The 19,125-nt window shown below is 43.8% G+C and overlaps 1 protein-coding gene across 3 annotated transcripts; it reads left to right on the top strand.

Annotated features, from left to right (window-relative positions):
• Positions 1 to 919: 919 nt before the first annotated feature.
• On the top strand, positions 920 to 18,671 carry LOC121397910 (extensin-like). Of its 3 annotated transcripts, XM_041576100.1 has the most exons (5): positions 920 to 1,617; positions 4,353 to 4,453; positions 13,939 to 13,985; positions 17,181 to 17,357; positions 17,984 to 18,671. In XM_041576100.1, coding segments are annotated over exons 1-5 (351 nt in total). In that variant the 5' UTR covers positions 920 to 1,592; the 3' UTR covers positions 17,985 to 18,671. The 3 variants fall into 3 exon arrangements, 2 of the variants coding, with proteins under 2 accessions (XP_041432034.1, XP_041432033.1); XM_041576099.1 differs by lacking the exons at positions 17,181 to 17,357; positions 17,984 to 18,671 and adding an exon at positions 14,276 to 15,317 and having other exon boundaries at positions 922 to 1,617; positions 13,939 to 14,186; XR_005964029.1 differs by lacking the exon at positions 17,181 to 17,357 and having other exon boundaries at positions 931 to 1,617.
• The last annotated feature ends 454 nt before the right edge of the window (positions 18,672 to 19,125 follow it).

Here is a 19,125-nt window from a genome sequence, read left to right as displayed (position 1 = left end):
CTTTTCCAGTTTTGCGTTATTCATGTTTTAGCCAAAAAAAGTGTTTCTTGGACAAATATTCTGGCGTATTGGTTGGGAACTACAAGGCCCAGGATGTTGAGTATACAGGTCTTAAGCTGGCCATAGACGCAAAGATCCGATCGTACGAATCGTGGATTCGTACGATTTTCGGACCGTGTGGAGAGTCCCGACATTTTTCGTCCGTCGGAGATCGGTCGTTTGGTCGATCGGACAGGTTAGAAAATTTCTGTCGCCTGCCGATAATATCTCTGCGTGTATTGCCAATCGTACGATTTTCAGAGGGAGACTGTCACTAGTGTTGTCAGACATAAGTATCGTACGATTGCTGTCAGGGGCAGAACATTGGGTGATCTGTTCTTATTTGATCGGAATGGTAAGGACTTTGATCTGAATGGTTAGTGGAGGGTCGGGAGATGGGAAAGTCCGATCGTACGTTGATTCGTACGATCGGATATTTGCGTCTATGGCCAGCTTTAGGTGTATCTTGTAATAATATATGTAGGATAGACATGTATATGTAGATTGTTACCATCAAAGCAAAAGTATGAAATGTTAATGCCACGTAATGTATATACACCTCTGATATAAATGTACGGATTGGGCCAATGTGATGATTCTCACTGCAATTTCAGAATTGTTTTTCTTCTACATGCAAGACGTGTCAATGTATGTTTTAAAAAATGCTCAATAAGCGCTACCTGAATTAAAAAACAAAACAAACTGTAATAACAAATAAAACATTGCACTTAAACTCCCAGAAATGTGTTCAAACTAGGGATGCACCATATCCAGGATTCGGCCTTTTTCAATAGGATTCGGCCGAATGCAAATTATGGATTTGGTTCGGTATCCGGGCGAATCTTTCAAGAAGGATTCGGTGCATCCCTAAATTCAATCTTTCATAACCTGCCAAATTTTATAAAATGGATATGGAAATTAGGGGTGTGGCTATAAAAAGGGGCGTGGTCGTGTTAGGAAGTAGGATAATCACTAATACATATATGGGGCTGCACAGTCCTTACAAAGGCTGCTACTGACAGTTGTACACTGAGACTGCTGGGAAATCAAATAAAGCAGCAGCACATGAGAGAGAATACAACAGCCCCCCCTGCCTAACACCAAAAGTGAGGAGGGAACCACGCAGGCCTATCACACTGCCGCTCGGACAACCCAAACTCCCGCGCTCAGTACAGACAGGCAATTGGCTAAAGCAAACTAAACGCAAAACGTCACACTGCCGCCTAGTGGCTCATTTTGGCGGAACAAGCATGAAATATACATTGGCAGCCGGCGAAATACAGAAATGACATTCCGAACACGCGTGTATTACGACACACCGGCAGATACTGTTATACAAAAACCAAGAACAGACCACAAACAACCCCGTTACACTTACTCCTGACTTAATCGCTGAGGATGTTATACTCCTCTCTTGTGGGCCACCTTGTGGCTCATTGGCGTATTGACGTCACGTGTGCTTCATGCCTCGGCTCGAACACTTGCATGCCGGGAAATGAATTCAAGAGTTGTAGGACACCGCTGACTTAGTGGAATCTGGCGCGTTACTAGAGATGAGCAAGTCCAAGGAAGCGGCTGGTGAGTGAGGTTTCTGTCCTCTCCTTGTCACAGCAGCTTGATCCGGACTGGGAGTCTATAAAATAAGCCGCGGTATTTCAAGTACATAGAGACCCAAAGTAGTCCAGCAGGGCCAGTATCTGTCTATGGGATCTTACAGCAGCCTCTCCACTGTTATTTACACAGACCTCACCCACACTCATATGACATGTTGTTCAGCACTGTCAGCAGGTATACATCAGGTATACATTAGGTATATACATCAGGTAGACATCAGGTGTACATCAGGTAGACATCAGGTGTACATCAGGAGTACACCAGCTATACATCAGGTGTACATCAGGAGTACAGCAGGTATACATTAGGTATATACATCAGGTTTTAGGAGTACATCAGGTATACATCAGGAGTACATCAGGTAGACATCAGGAGTACATCAGGTAGACATCAGGAGTACATCCAGTGTACATCAGGAGTACATCCGGTGTACATCAGGTGTAGATCAGGTATACATCAGCTGTACATCAGGTGTAGATCAGGTATACATCAGGAGTACAGCAGGTATACATCAGGAGTACAGCAGGTATACATCAGGAGTACAGCAGGTATACATCAGGAGTACAGCAGATATACATCAGGAGTACAGCAGGTATACATCAGGAGTACAGCAGTATACATCTGGTATACAGCAGGTATACATCAGGAGTACATCAGGTATCAGCATGGGAGGAGGAACAACATAACCTGGCCATCCCCAGGGCTTTCTCTAACTAGAGACCTCAAGGTGTCCAACACAATCTCCTCTGCATGTGGCATTGGCAACATGTGTCCTGCTTCACAATCTCTGCTGGGGCTGCAATGTTGCAATCTCCCATTATATGTTGGCTCCTTTCCCAAGTATTAATTTAGTATATTTATATCTTAAGTCCACAGTTTCTGATATGTTTGGTCCAGGAGATGAAAGGGGTTGTTTACCTTTAAATAAACTTTTAGTATGATGTAGAGAGAGTGATATTCTGAGACATTTTGCAATTGTTTTTCATTATTTCTTATTATTTGTGATTAATGGGTTATTTAGCTTTTTATTCAGCTGATTTCCAGTTTCCCATTGCAGTAATATGGTTGCTATGGTCTAAATGACCCTAGCAACCTGGCATTGATTTGAATAAGACAGTGAATATGAATAGGAGAGGGACTTAATAGAAATATAAGTAATAAAAAGTAGCAATCACAATAAATGTGTAGCCTTACAGAGCATTTGATGTATAGATGAGGTCAGTGACCACTATTTGAAAGCTGGAAAGGGTCAGAAGAAGAAGGCAAATAATTCAAAAGCTATAAAAAAAATGAAGGCCAATTGAAATGTTGCCTAGAATAAGCCGTTTTATAACATACTAAAAGTTAACTTAAAGGTGAACCACTCATTTAGGGATCCAAACTATTGCACCTTTGCTGATAGGGTTCTGCAGACTGGAAAACCAAACCAACGTTGGATCCCACTGCCTATGTTAGTCAGCTCAGCCTGCTGGAGGAAATTCCAAGTACATGTATATGTGGCATTTAAAGGAAGGGGCTCTAAGGTGTTATGTAATTAGAATTTGCCCAGGAGCAGTAACCCATAGCAACCAATCAGCAGGTCGCATTTACTGGTCACCTGTTTAAAAGCAAACATCTTATTGGCTGCTATGGGTTACTGCTCCTGGGCAAACTTAGTGCCTTTTATTACATATGAGGGTAATTCTCTTAAAGGAGATCTTCACCTTTAAGCTAACTTTAATATGTTTTATAGAATGGTCAGTTCTAAGCAACTTTTCAGCCGATCTTCATTATTTTATATAGTTTTTTTTTTAATATATTTGCCTTTTTCCTCTGACTCTTTCCAGCTCTCAAAAGGGGGTCACTGACCCCATCTAAAAAAATTAAGGCTACGCATTTACTGTTATTGCTACACAATTCATATGCCAGTCTCTTATTCAGAGCAAGTCATGGTTACTAGGGTAATTTGGATCCTAGCAACCAGATTGCTGAAATTGCAGACTGTAGAGCTGATGAATAAAAAGCTAAATGACTCAAAAGCCACAAATAAAAAAAAATGAAAACCAGTTGCAAATTGTCTCAGAATATTACTCTCTACAGCATACTAAAGGTTAAGTCAAAGGTGAACAATCCCTTTTAAGTTCCATATGGTTCACTTCCTGAACCTCATCTGAGTCTATAACAGGCATGGGTGAGTGGGCTCAAGTCATCTCAAAGGCTGTACTCATTGAGATCCTGAGTTGGTGCCCATTAGTGATGTGCGGGCCGACCCGATATCGGGTCGGGCGGGTTCGGGTCGACCTCGCACTGCTCCTCGTGGGCGGGTGCGGGTTGATCTCTTCTGCTTCTCCCTGCCCGCCACCTGCAAATGCCGGCATTCGGGTTCCGGTTTTATAGTCTTGTGTCTGCTCGGCCTGCCCCTTTTGTGACGTCATCGGCAGGGCGGCGCGGGTCTATAAAAGGACCCCAGCAGCGCAGGCGCGGGCTTCAGCAGGGCGGGTTAGGGTGGGCTGTGGGTCAGGAAAACCCTGACCCGCACATCACTTAGTGCCCATAAACTGCATTTTGCTTCCTCCTTTAAAAGGAGAATGTTTTCTTGCTACCAAGCTTGTAATTGACTATTGTTCCTAAAGTCTTTTCCATTTCCAGCTATAAATCTATAATTAGCTTGTCTAGCCCAAGGTAAAATTTAAATTAACTATTTTTTTTTTGCTCATCAGCTAGCAGCATTATTCTGAAATATCTCAATGATCAGAACAGACCTTACAGCACCCAGGATGTGTTCAGTAACCTGCAAAGGGATCACGGTCTAGGAAAAACGGTAAGATGTTCAAATTGTATTTTCTGCACATTGTAAGAAGTGTTTTAGTGCACATATTCCTTTTTCTTTTAATCCCAGTATTCAGCAGTCTGCAGATCTGCTCTTGGTCCCTTGTTATAAACCATCTCATTACATAGGCAGGGTCAACATTATTTTCTAAACAAACTAAAACTGTACAAATAGTCTGTATTTATCCAATATATTAAGATTGCAATATTGTATATCTATCTATCTATCTATCTATCTATCTATCTATCTATCTATCTATCTATCTATCTATCTAAACTGTGCTTTGAATGGCTGCCTCCATGGCTACACAGCAGCTTATTTATATAAATTATATTAGTGTTTCTAAAGCAAACACATCCGTTTTACCAGTGCAAGGCTTCACTACATTATATTTTTATTCTTTTAAAACACTTTAATTTGTTGGTGTTACTGTTAGTTTAAGGCTGATCTTGGTCTGCAGTTCTAGTCAGAACCCCATATCTTTACAGAACCCAGGCTGCATCCCATATCCTTAGATAACCCATTCAACACTGTCCTTCTATAACCCAGTCTGCATCCTATATCCTTACAGGACCCAGTCAGCACCCACTATCCCCTGCACCACATATCCTTCTATAGTCAGCATCCCGGACGAGGAAACAAACCCAACCCATGCAGCATAACACAAACACTCCATACCTTCGTTACCAGGTTAAAAGTTGTTAGAAGTGTCAGTGGCCCAGCACATGCTCCCTGTGCTTTGGGCAACTTTAGGGAAGACAGTGTTGGACTGGGATGCCAGAGGACCACCAGAAAGCCTTAGACCTTGGGCTCACCGAAAAACCTAAGACAGTGGACCGTTCCAAACTATTATTCCTCCTCTCCTCACTCAATCTCTTTATTTTCCTACTTTTTTATATATACTTACAATATTGTCCCATTATTAAGCATTTTCCCCCAAAAAGAAATAGGGAATGACCATGAAATAGGCCAAATGTTTAGAAACAAGAGGGCCCACTAACACCTGGACCCCCCGGGAGTTTTCCTGGTATCCCGGTGGGCCAGTTCGACACTGGCTGAGGCAGTTGTACATAAAAAAAAGTGTTCAGTGGGTATCATTTGTGAATCTGCCACTATGCCATTCTACTATTAATTCTGGGGGGTATTATACATGGAATTGACTCTGCCATTTTACTATGAATTCTGAGGGTATTATACATGGAATTGCCTCTTTTTCATTCCAATATGAATTCTGGGGGGTATTATACATGGAATTGCCTCTGTGCCATTCTAATATTAATTCTGGGGGGTATTATACATAGAATTGCCTCTGTGCCATTCTAATATGAATTCTGGGGGTATTATACATGGAATTGCCTCTGTGCCATTCTAATATGAATTCTGGGGGTATTATACATGGAATTGCCTCTGTGCCATTCTAATATTAATTCTGGGGGGTATTATACATAGAATTGCCTCTGTGCCATTCTAATATGAATTCTGGGGGGTATTATACATGGAATTGCCTCTGTGCCATTCTAATATGAATTCTGGGGGTATTATACATGGAATTGCCTCTGTGCCATTCTACTATGAATTCTGGGGCTATTATACATGGAATTGCCTCTTTGCCATTCTAATGTGAATTCTGGGGGTATTATACATGGAATTGCCTCTGTGCCATTCTACTATGAATTCTGGGGCTATTATACATGGAATTGCCACTGTGCCATTCTAATATTAATTCTGGGGTATAATACATGGAATTGCCTCAGTGCCATTCTACTATGAATTCTGGGCTATTATACATGGAATTGCCACTGTGCCATTTTAATATGAATTCTGGGGGGTATTATACATATAATTGTCTCTGTGCCATTTTAACATGAATTCTGGGGGTTTTATACATAAAATTGCCTATGTGCCATGATTCTTCTATGAATTCTGGGGGTATTATACATGGAGTTGCCTCCGTGCCATTCTAATGTGAATTCTGGGGGTATTATACATGGAATTGTCTCTTTAACAAACAAGGGAAAGTTGTGCTCACCCCTATTTTTTAAAACCATTAGGCGGGGGTGCAATGAGGCTGTGACCACAAAATACATATAGAAAAATACAAGAGTCCTCTGCACTCAACCCATTATCAATATATTTAAGACAGAGACATTTTGTTCATACTGCTACTGAAAAATGCCTTACCCTTTAAACAAAACAGGGATTGTTTGTCCTTATATTGCAATATATATAAGCTGGCCAACTACGTCAAAGTCATCCCATATCGGGCCAGTCCTGTGCTCAATTTTATCTGATTCATTAAGAATTCTATTGCTTCATTATACATTTTACAAAGGGACTAAGTTTTACCTGCAACTTACTAGCTGCTTTCAAAGTAAAACTCCCAAACTTGGCTGCCCTTTTATTAGACACCAGTGGGATCACCTGACTATAGCTGGGAAGGGTGGGAGCTACAACATGGAGCTGGTCACTGCTCCGGTATAACTATAACAAACAAGGGAAAGTTGTGCTCACCACTATTTTTTAAAACCATTAGGCGGGGGGGCAATGAGGCTGTGACCACAAAATACATATAGACAAATACAAGAGTCCTCTGCACTCAACCCATTGTCAATATATTTAAGACAAGAGACATTTTGTGCATACTGCTACTGAAAAATGCCTTACCCTTTAGACAAAACAGCTCCCACCCTTCCCAGCTATAGTCAGGTGATTCCACTGGTGTCTAATAAAAGGGCAGCCAAGTATAGGAGTTTTACTTTGAAAGCAGCTAGTAAGTAAAAATTCACTTTGTAAAATGAAGCAATAGAATTCTTAATGAATCAGATAAAATTGAGCGTAGGACTGGCCAGATATGGGATGACTTTGACGTAGTTGGCCAGCTTACATATATTGCAATATATGGACAAACAATCCTTGTTTTGTTTAAAGGGTAAGGCATTTTTCAGTAGCAGAATGCACAAAATGTCTCTTGTCTTAAATATATTGATAATGGGTTGAGTGCAGAGGACTCTTGTATTTGTGGAATTGTCTCTTTGCCATTCTACCATGAATTCTGGGGGTATTATACATGGAATTGCCTCTGTGCCATTCTAAAATGAATTATGGGGGTTATTATACATGGAATTGCCTCTGTGCCATTCTACTATGAATTCTGGGGTATTATACATGGAATTGCCTCTGTGCCATTCAACTATGAATTCTGGGGTATTATACATGGAATTGCCTCTGTGCCATTCTAATATGAATTCTGGGGGGTATTATACTTAGAATTGTCTCTGTGCCATTCTACCATGAATTCTGGTGGTATTATACATGAAATTGCCTTTGTGCCATTCTTCTATGAATTCTGGGGGTATTATACATGGAATTGCCTCTTTGCCATTCTACTATGAATTCTGGGGGGTATTATACATGGAATTGCCTCTTTGCCATTCTACCATGAATTCTGGGGTATTATACATGGAATTGCCTCTTTGCCATTCTACCATGAATTCTGGGGTATTATACATGGAATTGCCTTTGTGCCATTCTACCATGAATTCTGGGGTATTATACATGGAATTGCCTTGTTGCCATTCTACCATGACGATGATCATCAGGCCCTAATCTGGGATATTCAGCAGATGCCAAGATCCATTGAGGGTCCCATATTGGCATACACAGCAGAGAAAGAAATCAATGTGCAGTGGACAAGCACCCAGCTTGACTGGATTGCTGTTTATTACAAAGGGTCTGGAGATCCTGCATGTGTGACTCTATTTATTCCTTACTCTTTTAGCCCACTCCGCCTGCCCCTTTCCTACAGGATCTTCCGCTTCTCAAGGCCTACAGTTTTTATACATCCAGACTTTCCCATCTTTGGTCTAAGCCAGAAGATCCTCATTCTACTCCCAGAGCCTTTCACTACTAAACATTATTGTCCAGATAAACCAAGTCCTTCTGTCTGGTTTGACAGTATATGACACAACTCTGTTACATGGAGGAATTAGTGCTACTTAGTAAATCAGGCCCTGTTTTTTAACCTGCAACATTAAAAGGGATTCCTTTCCCTGGTCAGTCCCCTGTACTTAGCCTTGAGTGTATTTCAGTTGTGGATTATGTGGGTGGGATGGTAACTATTGTACTGTAAAATGACTTGTGCCTACTATCCACATATTTGTGTGTATTTGTAGTGCTAACATGTTATTTCTATTTATTGTCTGACGTTAAGGGTAGGGACACACTGGGCGATTTGGAGAGTTTTAGTCGCCTGGCGACTAATCGCCGCGACTTTTCTCCCCGAATGCCTCCCCTCGCTCTGCGCCTGGCTAAAATGAAAAATCGCCTGCGCTAATCACACGCGGCGATTCGTTTTCCGAAGTCGCCCGAAGTTTCCTCGTGAGGCTGAAAGAGCTTTGGTGACTTGTCAATCAACTAAGCAATCCGAGAAAGGGAGGCACCCAAGCTACAAAGAAGAGTGAGGGGTTTGGCAGAGAACTTAAAGGACCAGTAACATCAAAAAAAAATTTTCAAAAATTCGTTAGTACATAACGAAAAAATAACACCAACACAAATTAAAATTTAAAATAGCAAAGCCTTTATTAAGAAATAACCTTACAGAAACTCCACTTCCTGTCCTCTTCAGAAACGGCGAAAAGGCGACCATCCTTCCTGCAGCGCTCGATTTGTCCTCCCTGGCTAGCTCCAATATTCTACTGACAGCGTGTGAAGTGAGGTGAAGAGAGTTGAAGCTGCGGATCAAGACCCTGCGGGACCGACACATGAAGACCTTTCTGCTGTGACACGACGGGGAACTTGTAGAGGAGACGCGTATAGAGCCAGTCGAAGTGTTTTTGTAGCGGCGGTGAACCTGCAGCCCCGTGTGACTGGGGAGGAGTCGGTACGAGATGTATCTCTTTATGCCCTTGAACTTGGTCTGCTTCGTGGGCTTGTCTATGTTACAGCGGAACGGGTAGGGATTCTCCTGCCACTCAGGCCCGTCCGGCCCCTGCACCAGACACAGCTTGTCCCCGTCACGCACGAACCCCGCCGCCTCCCCCAGTACGAAAGCCTCCCTGCCGCTCTTCACGAAGGCCGAGAAGCGGTTGAGGTTGCGGCTGACCGTGGCGGAGCCTTTGCCCGGGGCTTGTGAGGAGGCGGAGGTGGAGTAAGGGCTGGGCGGCAGTTTGGAGCGGGTGGATAAGCGGAATCTGCCGCTGCCGGAGCCTTCGTAGTCATGGTAACCGCCCGAGTAACTGCCACACGTCGGACCAGCTGGTTCCTCGGCCGCAGTGGAGCTACTGTCGTCCCATTCGTCATCCCATACTGGGATCAACTGTGTGCAACCGGGAGGGCATGGGGACAGAGATCCGGAATCAGGACTGCGTCTCTCAACCGGAACCTGAGTTTTTCCTGAAGTCGCTCTGCCAGGTTCTCTTCTCAGTCAGCCGGGTGACACCTCAGCGATCCGCTGCCTGTGGAGGGAGAACCGCTTGCTCCCAGGAAACTGTCTGCATCTTTGGCTGCCTGCACCAGTTGGTTTTCTTGCACTCGTACAGCAGAAAGGTCTTCATGTGTCGGTGCCACAGGGTCTTGATCCGCAGCTTCAACTCTCTTCACCTCACTTCACACGCTGTCAGTAGAATATTGGAGCTAGCCAGGGAGGACAAATCGAGCGCTGCAGGAAGGATGGTCGCCTTTTCGCCGTTTCTGAAGAGGACAGGAAGTGGAGTTTCTGTAAGTTATTTCTTAATAAAGGCTTTGCTATTTTAAATTTTAATTTGTGTTGGTGTTATATTTTTCGTTATGTACTAACGAATTTTTGAAAAAAAAAATTTGATGTTACTGGTCCTTTAAAAAAGACTCTTGCCTGAGAACTGGAAATCCAGCTCTGTTTAATCAGTGCCTGTGATAAAAATGACCAATCACAATTTTTTTTGTTACATTTCAAAACACCAATGCTAAACGCAGTTACAATAGGAACCAGATGAAGGCTCCCTAAGTGCTACATGATCCAGAAGGAGGTTAAAACCAAATGTCCAGAGCCATTTTTATTTCCAGTCGAGAGAGAATTAAATTCCTTCTTGGTTCCAATGGGGTTATGTAATAAAAGGCATTACGTTTGCCCAGGGCAGTAACCCATAGCAACCAATCAGCAGGTAGAGTTTACTGCTCCTGGGAAAACTTAGTGAATTTTTACATATGGGGGCAATCGGACCAGTCCCTGGATCAACCTGTACTGAGCTAATGTCAGTAACCTTACATTTTCTCACTTGCTAAAAAGTCATCCCACCCTTTCTCAAAGCTATCTGATAAATCTGCCATTACAACTGATTCTGGGAGAGAATTCCACAACTTCACAGCTCTCACAGTAACAAACCCTTCCCAAATGTTAAGATGGAATCTCCTTTCATCTAATCTCAGTGGGTCCCTTGTGTCTGCTGGAAGGATATACTGGTGAATAAAGCATCAGAGAGTTTATTGTATGGTCCCCCTAGTATATTTATACATAGTTATCATGTAACTATGAACAACCCCAATTTGGCCACACCGGATACCATCCATTCTCTTCATCAGCTTAGTTCTAGTTCTACTGCAATAATATCCCTTTAGGAGCTCTAAAACTGTCACTAGGTGGCACAGTGTGGCCCCTGTCCCATTGTTCCTGTTACAAGACTCTGCATGATATATTTTATTGCTGCTATATTAATATTTGCTTTGTTACTATAAGCTGTTATAGATGGCCTGGGCAAGGAGTTCTTACTCCCAGCAACTCCCTAATCCTAAACTCTGCCTAATCTTGAGCCTAACCTTTCAGTTCCCCTCTGGGGAAAAAAGGTCCTACTCTGGGGAAAAAAGGACCCAGCCTAGCTGGCCAACTCAATCCCTGGGGTTTAGAAAAACCTCACCTACATATGCATACCTCCCAAATGTCCCATTTTTAGAGGGATAGTCCCTCTTTTGACAGCTCAACCTGCAGTCCCTCATTTGTACTGGAAAGACCCGTTTTTCTCTACACTGAACAGCCAGAAAAATAAACAAAGATTCTACCTTAATCGGCTTTTGGCAGAGAGCCCAGAACAACCACAGCAGAAGATAAGATACTTTTGTAACAATTTCTAGATAAGCAAATAAGCAATTGTAATATAAGATAACAGGTCCCTTGGGAAAAGTTAGACTCACAGCTTAAAGGGCAATTCACCTTCATTAGCAAAACTATAATAACTGTAAAAATTGAAAACTTTCGTAACCTGGCAAATTTTGTAAAATGAACATGGTAATTAGGGGCGTGGCCACAAAAACAGGCGTGGTCAAACACAATTTTGCCATGTTACATGCGCCAACTTTTTTGTCCCTCTTTTTATTTCCAAAATGTTGGGAGGTATGCATATGTCTAAGTATCGGCTATGAGCAAACCTAGAAAATAGCTGCTTCTATACCAGTATGTAGATCATCTAGCTGGGGTATATCTTGCTTGTGAGCTTAACCCTGTCCCCTGACATCATGAATCAGAAATGAATATAGTGTATATGAGGAGCACTGCTGCCCTGCAGAACTGGAGTTGAAGGCTCAATTCCATCCAGAAAATGATCTGCAACCCCCTGTTCCAGACTTCTAACCTCAACCTGGGTAAACCAATCAGTTTATACCTATACCACTTTTATATTTCCCATTCCCTGTATTTGTAGGTTTTCTGCCATTGATGCTTTTAACTGTGCTTCTGATTGGGGCTCCTAGTGGGCGGGACGGTTACTGTTGGCAACCCCAGCTTTTCACTGTGAGCAGTGAGAGTTGGGAGATTGGGAGAGACAGATCAGATAGTGATTTAGTTTTCAGGAGATTTTTCAGTGACCCAGGCAGCCATTTATTGGAGTAAGTTAAGGGTATATCATGTGGGGCAATCTTATTAATATTCCATTAACACAGCTATCTAAATTAATAGGTTTCCATCCACTGCTTGTTTTAACTGTCCCTCTGAGTTCTTAACCAATAATCTGCTTGGGGCTCCTAGTGGGCGGGACTGTTACTATTAGCAACCTCAGCATTTCACTTCCTGAGGATCAGACATCAGTGACAGTTTGGAGATTTGGAGAGACAGAGCAGCTAGTGATTTAGAGAGAGAGAGTTTGCAGGAGATTTTTCAGTGACCCAGGCAACTATTTATTGGAGTAAGTTGGGGGTATATCATGGGGGGGCTTTTCTATGGGATATTAGGGGACAATTTTATTAATGTTATCAGGGGATACTTACAAAGTGTAGGTACCAAGCACAGACATACAGACTACATCTGCCCATGGATAGAGATATGAGTTGGCATGTATATCACACAATACAGAGGTTGGCAGCCTCATGTTTCAGCTTGATGGGAGCTAGGGTTGCCACCTGGCCAGTAAAAATGATGATCGATCTCAATGTTATTAATAGGGAAAAAAGATAAATATGTAGGAAGGCTCGTAATTTTTTCCAGAAAAGGTGGCAACCCTAATGGGAGCCAGAGATAGTATGAATGCCGGGGAAAAGTAGACAGTTTTACATTTGGGTGTGTGTGCGGGGGGATAAAAGTTCCAAAAATATGTTGTAGATTCTCTTTATTCCATTAATTGAACACACTTATCTAAATGTATTAAGTTTCAATACACTGCTTCTTTTAACTGCGTTCTGATATATTTGGGGCTCCTAGTGAGTGGGACTGTTACTGTTGGCAACCCCAGCATTTCACTCCCTGAGTAACAGACAGCAGTGACAGTTGGGACAGTTGACTGTTGGAGAGACAGAGAGTAGCTACAAGTTTAGAGAAAGATTTTGTAAGAGATTTTTCAGTGACCCAGACAGGAATTTATTGGTGTAAGTTGGGGGTATATCATGGGGGACTTTTTATGGGATATTAAAGGGGACAATGTTATTAATATTGTCATCGGGGGACTTTATTTACAATGTGCAGGTACCAAGTGCAGACATACAGATTATCAGCAACATCTGTCCATCAATAGAGATATGCATCTTGTATCAGTTTTTGGTAACTTTGTATCTAAACCTGTATCAATCTGTTGGTGCTTTATAAAAGGGGTGGTTCACCGTTAAAGTAACTTTTATTATGTCATAGAATGGTGAATTCTAAGCAACTTTTCAATTGGTTTTCAATATTTATTTTTTATAGTTTTAGAATTATTTGGCTTTTTCTTCCCCCTCTTTGCAGCTTTCAAATGGGGGTCGCTGACTCCCTTCTAAAAAACCAATGCTCTGTAAGGTTACTAATTTATTGTTATTGTTACTTTTTATTACTGATCCTTCTATTCAGGCCCTCTCCTATTCATATTCCAGTCTCTTATTCAAATAAAGGCAGGTTGCTAGGGTAATTTGGACCCTAGTTACCAGATTGCTTAAGATGCAAATTGAGCTGCTGAATAAAATGCTAAATAAATCAAAAACCTTCAATAATAAAAAATGACTAAAAGTTACAGTAGAAGTAATTCCACCTTCTTCCTTTCTCTTTCTAGGAGAGCCAACCTTGCTTGTATATATTCCATCTGTACAGGCTGTGCTGGTAAGTAGGAATAGTGGGAGAGAAGGGGGCGAGGAGAGTGGGGGAGTGGTTTGTGGAGAGTAGATAGTGTAGTGTAGAGAGTAGGTGAGTGGGGAGTAGGGAGTGGAGTGTAGAGAGTGGGGAGTTGAGATGGCCCTCCATAAGGTGGACAGGGTAGAGGACATGGATGTAGACGTAGTGGATGAGGTGGAGGACATGGAGGTGGATGAGGTGGATGAGGTGGAGGACATGGAGGTGGATGTAGTGGATGAGGTAGAGGACATGGATGTGACGTAGTGGATGAGGTGGAGGTGGATGTAGTGGATGAGATAGAAGACACGGAGGTAGAGGAGATAGTGGACATTGATTTTGTAACATGGTTTCATGGATTAAAATTGTTAGCATGTATTGTTGCCCTTCTTCTAAACCCCCCTTACCCATGCATCCTCCCTCACTGCCACCCCACAGCTTACCCTTGCTCTTACCCCTCCTCTCACCCACCTACCCCTAACTTTCACCACTCTCCTCTCACCCCTTATACTTGCTCTCAGCCCTCCTCTTACCCCCCACCTCTTATCCTTGCTCCCACCTTTTTACACCAACTCACCCCTTACCTTTGCTTTCACCATCCTCCCCTGACCTCCCCACTCCTTACCCTCGCTCTCACACCTTCTCTCAAACCTGTACCTCTTTCCCTTGCTCTCTCACCCCCCTTAGCCTGGTTCTCATCTCCCTCCTCTCACGTCCCCCACCACTTACCCTCACTCTCACCCACTCCTCTCACCCCTCCACCCCTTTCCCTCGCTTTCAACCGCCCGATTCTTACCCCCCCTTTGCTTTCACCCCCTCCCCATACTCTCTCTTTCACCCCCACCCCTTACCCTCGCTTTCACCCCCTCTCACCCCCTCCAAATACCCTCTCTTTCACCCCTCCTCTAACCCACTACCCCTTACCCTCGCTTTCACTCCCCTACTTTTACCCCCTTTCCCTCGCTTTCACCCCTCCTCTCACCCTCCACCCCTTGCCCTGGCTTTCACCCCTCCACCCCTTACCCTCACTTTCTCCCCCCCTCCTCTCACCCCCACCCCTTACTCTTACTTTAACCCGTCTCCTCTCACCCCCTCACCTTACCCTTGCTTACACCCCCTACTCTCACCCCCAACCCTTACCCTCACTTTAACCCACCCTCCTCTCACCCCCTCCTCCCCTTACCCTCACTTTCACCACCTCCTCTCACCCCCACCCCTTACTCTTACTTTAACCCGTCTCCTCTCACCCTCTCACCTTACCCTTGCTTTCACCCCCTACTCTCACCCCCAACCCTTACCCTCACTTTAACACACCCTCCTCTCACCCCCCACCCCTTACCCTTGCTTTAACCCGATCCTCTCACCCCCCCACCCCTTACCCTCACTTTCACCCCCCTCCTCTTACCCCCACCCCTTACCCTCGCTTGATCTCCCTCTTCTCACCCCCCACCCTCGCTTGAACTCCCTCTTCTCACCCCCCCACCCCTTACCCTTGCTTTCACCCACCCTCTTCTTACCCCCACCCCTTGCCCTCACTCTCACCCCCCCTTACCCTTGCACCCACCCCTACCCGCTTATCATGCACCCACATTAGTACTCACATAAGCACTCACACATGCACATACATGCACCCTCCCTCTCAAACATACATATAAAGCCATGATCCAGGGAGCAATACCGATTGCCATTTGGAGTCAGGAAGGAATTTTTCCCTTTAGTGCAGATTGCCGAAGCACTCTATGGTTTTTGCCTTCTTCTGGATCATCAGCTGTTAAGGATGCCCGAACCCAATTGACTTTTAATTTGAATAAATCCTGTTCCCACAAACTGGTTTCCCCATAAATATGTCTCTGTGTTTTTCTTGAATCTCTATGGCAAATATTGAGGGAGGGAAGGTGCTCCTGTGCCTCATTCTGATCAAGGTAACGGACCAATAGTGTGATTTAATACTGCGGAGGGGCTGCTGAAATGTGCAGGTGCAGGGCAGGGTGGGATATAACTCAGCAGTGGTATTGATAGAGTCTTAAAGATCTGTATGGTTTTATATCTATGCAGGTTTTTTTAGAATAGGTACTGCTCTGGGAATTCATTGGTTAATATGAACATCATGGGGCTGAAATACACGGGGTCAATATTTGTGCAGGGGGTTTGTTAGAATGGGTAATGATATGCAATTTCATTGGTTAATAATTAAGTGATGGGGCTGATAGACACAGGGTCAATATCTTTTCAGGGTTTCTATGCAATATAATAGAAGGGGGGATGTTCACCTCTTTCTTCTTTCTGTGCCACCCCCAGAGCTCTGGGCATCAAGCATGATTGTACCACGAAAGTCACAGGACAAGCTCATGTTATCTATTAAGGTGAAAGGCCCATCCTAAAGCTTGACATGGGTAAGAAAGCCCAGGATAGAAAAAACAAACAAAATTAATCCTAGCACCCACACAGTGCCCTCGAAATATACCACAGGCAAAACACCGTGCCCCTATACCCATCACTGACAAAACAAATCATATATAGCGAAGTTACCCTTAAAGCTTCACCTACACTAAATATCTGATTTAGTGGATCTGATAGGGGATATTTTCCAGGCAGCGTCTCTCCAACTGTTGTTTGACTACCACTCCCAGCATCCCCAGGCACACAGCTACAGGGCTGCACACTGGATATCTCTGCTATACCTGCAATAGAGATATAATAAAGATCCGTTATCCAATAAAACCCCAGGTCCCGAGCATTCTGGATAACAGGTCCCATACCTGTATTTCCATTAGGTAACCACAAAGGATAAAGAGAGGGATTACAAAAGAAAACATTCAGTTTCAGCGGAGCCCAATATTAATACTATAAACCCCTCCCCTATTTATTGTTCAGAAGGGGCCCAAATACCCTGGGAAATGAAAAGATCAAGGGTTTGTATGATCCAGATTTGGTAAAAAACACCAGCATTATAATGGAGTAGAGGCGCCCTCTAGTTTGTGGTAAAAATGCCTACATCTCAGAGCTCACAACAGACAAGCAGATTATTATAGATACTAACAATGTCTAAGGATACAGTGTCCCTGCAAAAGGGTGGGTCACCTTTAAGTATGTTATAGAATACCTAATTCTAAGCCAACTTTTCAATTGGTTGTCATTATTTATTTTTGCATAGCTTTTGAAATATTCACTCACTGTCGCTCATAGCATTATTTGGGCCCTGGTGGGGTGCCAGGCTGGCTGCAGTAGGAACATCCTGGGTGCCATCTGTGAGACCTCATGGCTTTTCGTGATCTCTGAAGGTGCCACTGGCTGGATTTCCTTGGCTTGGGGCACAGGAGAATCCCCATCCCCACAGACATCCCCATTCATCATAGTAACATAGTAAGTAAGGTTGAAAAAAGACACATGCCCATCGAGTTCAACCTTTTTTTTTATTTTTTTATTAACTACCTATCTGCCAGTTGATCCAGAGGAAGGCAAAAAAAACCCATCTGAAGCCTCTCCAATTTGCCTTAGAGGGGGAAAAATTCCTTCCTGACTCCAAAATGGCAATTAGACTAGTCCCTGGATCAACTTGGACTATGAGCTATTTTCCATAACTGTGTATTCCCTTACTTGCTAAAAAGCCATCCAACCCCTTCTTAAAAGCTATCTAATGTATCAGTCTGTACAACTGATTCAGGGAGAGAATTCCATATCTTCACAGCTCTCAGCAGAAGGGTTTGCATGGGAGGAGCCTTGAGTTTGGGATTCCCCTGGTGACAAAGCTGCAAATAAAACACAAATATAATGATTAGCAACTCTAATAGGTTATATTTGCCAGAATTCTAATCTCCGGGCTCTGATTGGCTGCAAGTTGATCTAGCTCTATTGCTCTAATTGAAAGTAGATATGAATAGAGAATGGGCCAGGCACAAGTAATACCTACCTTTCTCTCCTGGAACAGCTATATGCGTTCTATCCAAGGCAAGGGGTTGGTAAATGTCTTCCCCCATTTGTTGTTCCAGGTGCCCCAGGAGGTGGATAGGGTGTGGGCCCTAGAGGTGAGGGGTAAGCAGAGCTTGGAGGACCAGCAAGGGATGAAAGTCTCTGCATGGCTACCATCTCCAGACTGTCCATCATGGAGCCAAACGTATTCCTCCCATTGTACACTGAGTCTGGTGGTCTCACCATGCGAGGGTCCATAGGCAGTGCAAAGTGTCGGGGCCTTGGAGGATGGCTGCTCAAATTTAAATGGGAAAGAGACAGTTTCCGGAGGGATAACCCTACCATCTGGGAGGCCAGGTCTCATCTGGGGCATGTACCCCATGGGGTATTGTCCTTGGGGGTACAGACACTCACCCTCCTGTGATGGGGTGCTCATTCTGGCAAAGTGGGGTGGGATATGGGGACCCCGGGAATGTCTGAAATTGGCTGGGTTACTGTTCGATGCTTCAGGAACACAGCACCGGGGATGGTAAGTGGGGCATCTTTACCTCAGCTCTCCAACCATATAACATCAACGTCTGTATAGTAAAGAGGAGGTTCCCGGTTCTGCTCTATCTGAGTTCTGTAGCTTTGGGTTTGCTGTACAGGATTTCCAAGTTGCAGTTCTGGAAATCGAAGTGCTCCATAACCAAGACCAGGCTACGAACTCCTCAGAGGCACATGCATCCCTGGGGCCGACCCTACCCTACATAGACCCCCGTCCCTCGTCCCCCCAGCCTAGCTGCTACCCCAGGGCAAATGCCCCTAACTTTTTACTTACCCCTTAGTGCAGATTCACAGCATCGGAGTTCATGGCAGCCATCTTCTTCTCTTCGGTATTCATCGGGAAGCAAGTTCCGTATCGGCGCATGCGCAGTTGGAGCAGTCTTCGGGTTTTTGTCAGCTGTGCATGTGCCGAAAGTCACGGAAATTGGCGAAGTGCCAGAAGAAGACCCAATGAAGACCGAAGAAGAAGAAAACTTAGGGGCATTTGCCCAGGGTAGCAGCTAGGTTGGGGGGGGGGGGATGTAGATGGGCCTATGTAGGGTAGGGGAGTAGGGTTTTTTAATAAGGGGTTTACTTCCCTTTTAAGTGCTAAAAGCAGTGCATACTGTAAAAGGCTCACATTAGCCTATCTAGCAAGCTGAGCAGTTTCCCTTTCAGTCATTAACATAATAGGTTG

Source organism: Xenopus laevis, chromosome 9_10L, assembly GCF_017654675.1.
Source record: "Xenopus laevis strain J_2021 chromosome 9_10L, Xenopus_laevis_v10.1, whole genome shotgun sequence".
NCBI lineage: Eukaryota > Metazoa > Chordata > Amphibia > Anura > Pipidae > Xenopus > Xenopus laevis.
This window is presented reverse-complemented; position numbering and strand designations above follow the sequence as displayed.

Coding starts and splice junctions, on each gene's coding strand:
- LOC121397910 (XM_041576099.1), top strand. CDS start 14,115: ATGGCCCTCCATAAGGTGGACAGGGTAGAGGACATGGATGTAGACGTA. Junction 14,187..14,275: donor ATGAGGTGGAGGACATGGAG/GTGGATGAGGTG, acceptor GATGAGGTGGAG/GTGGATGTAGTGGATGAGAT.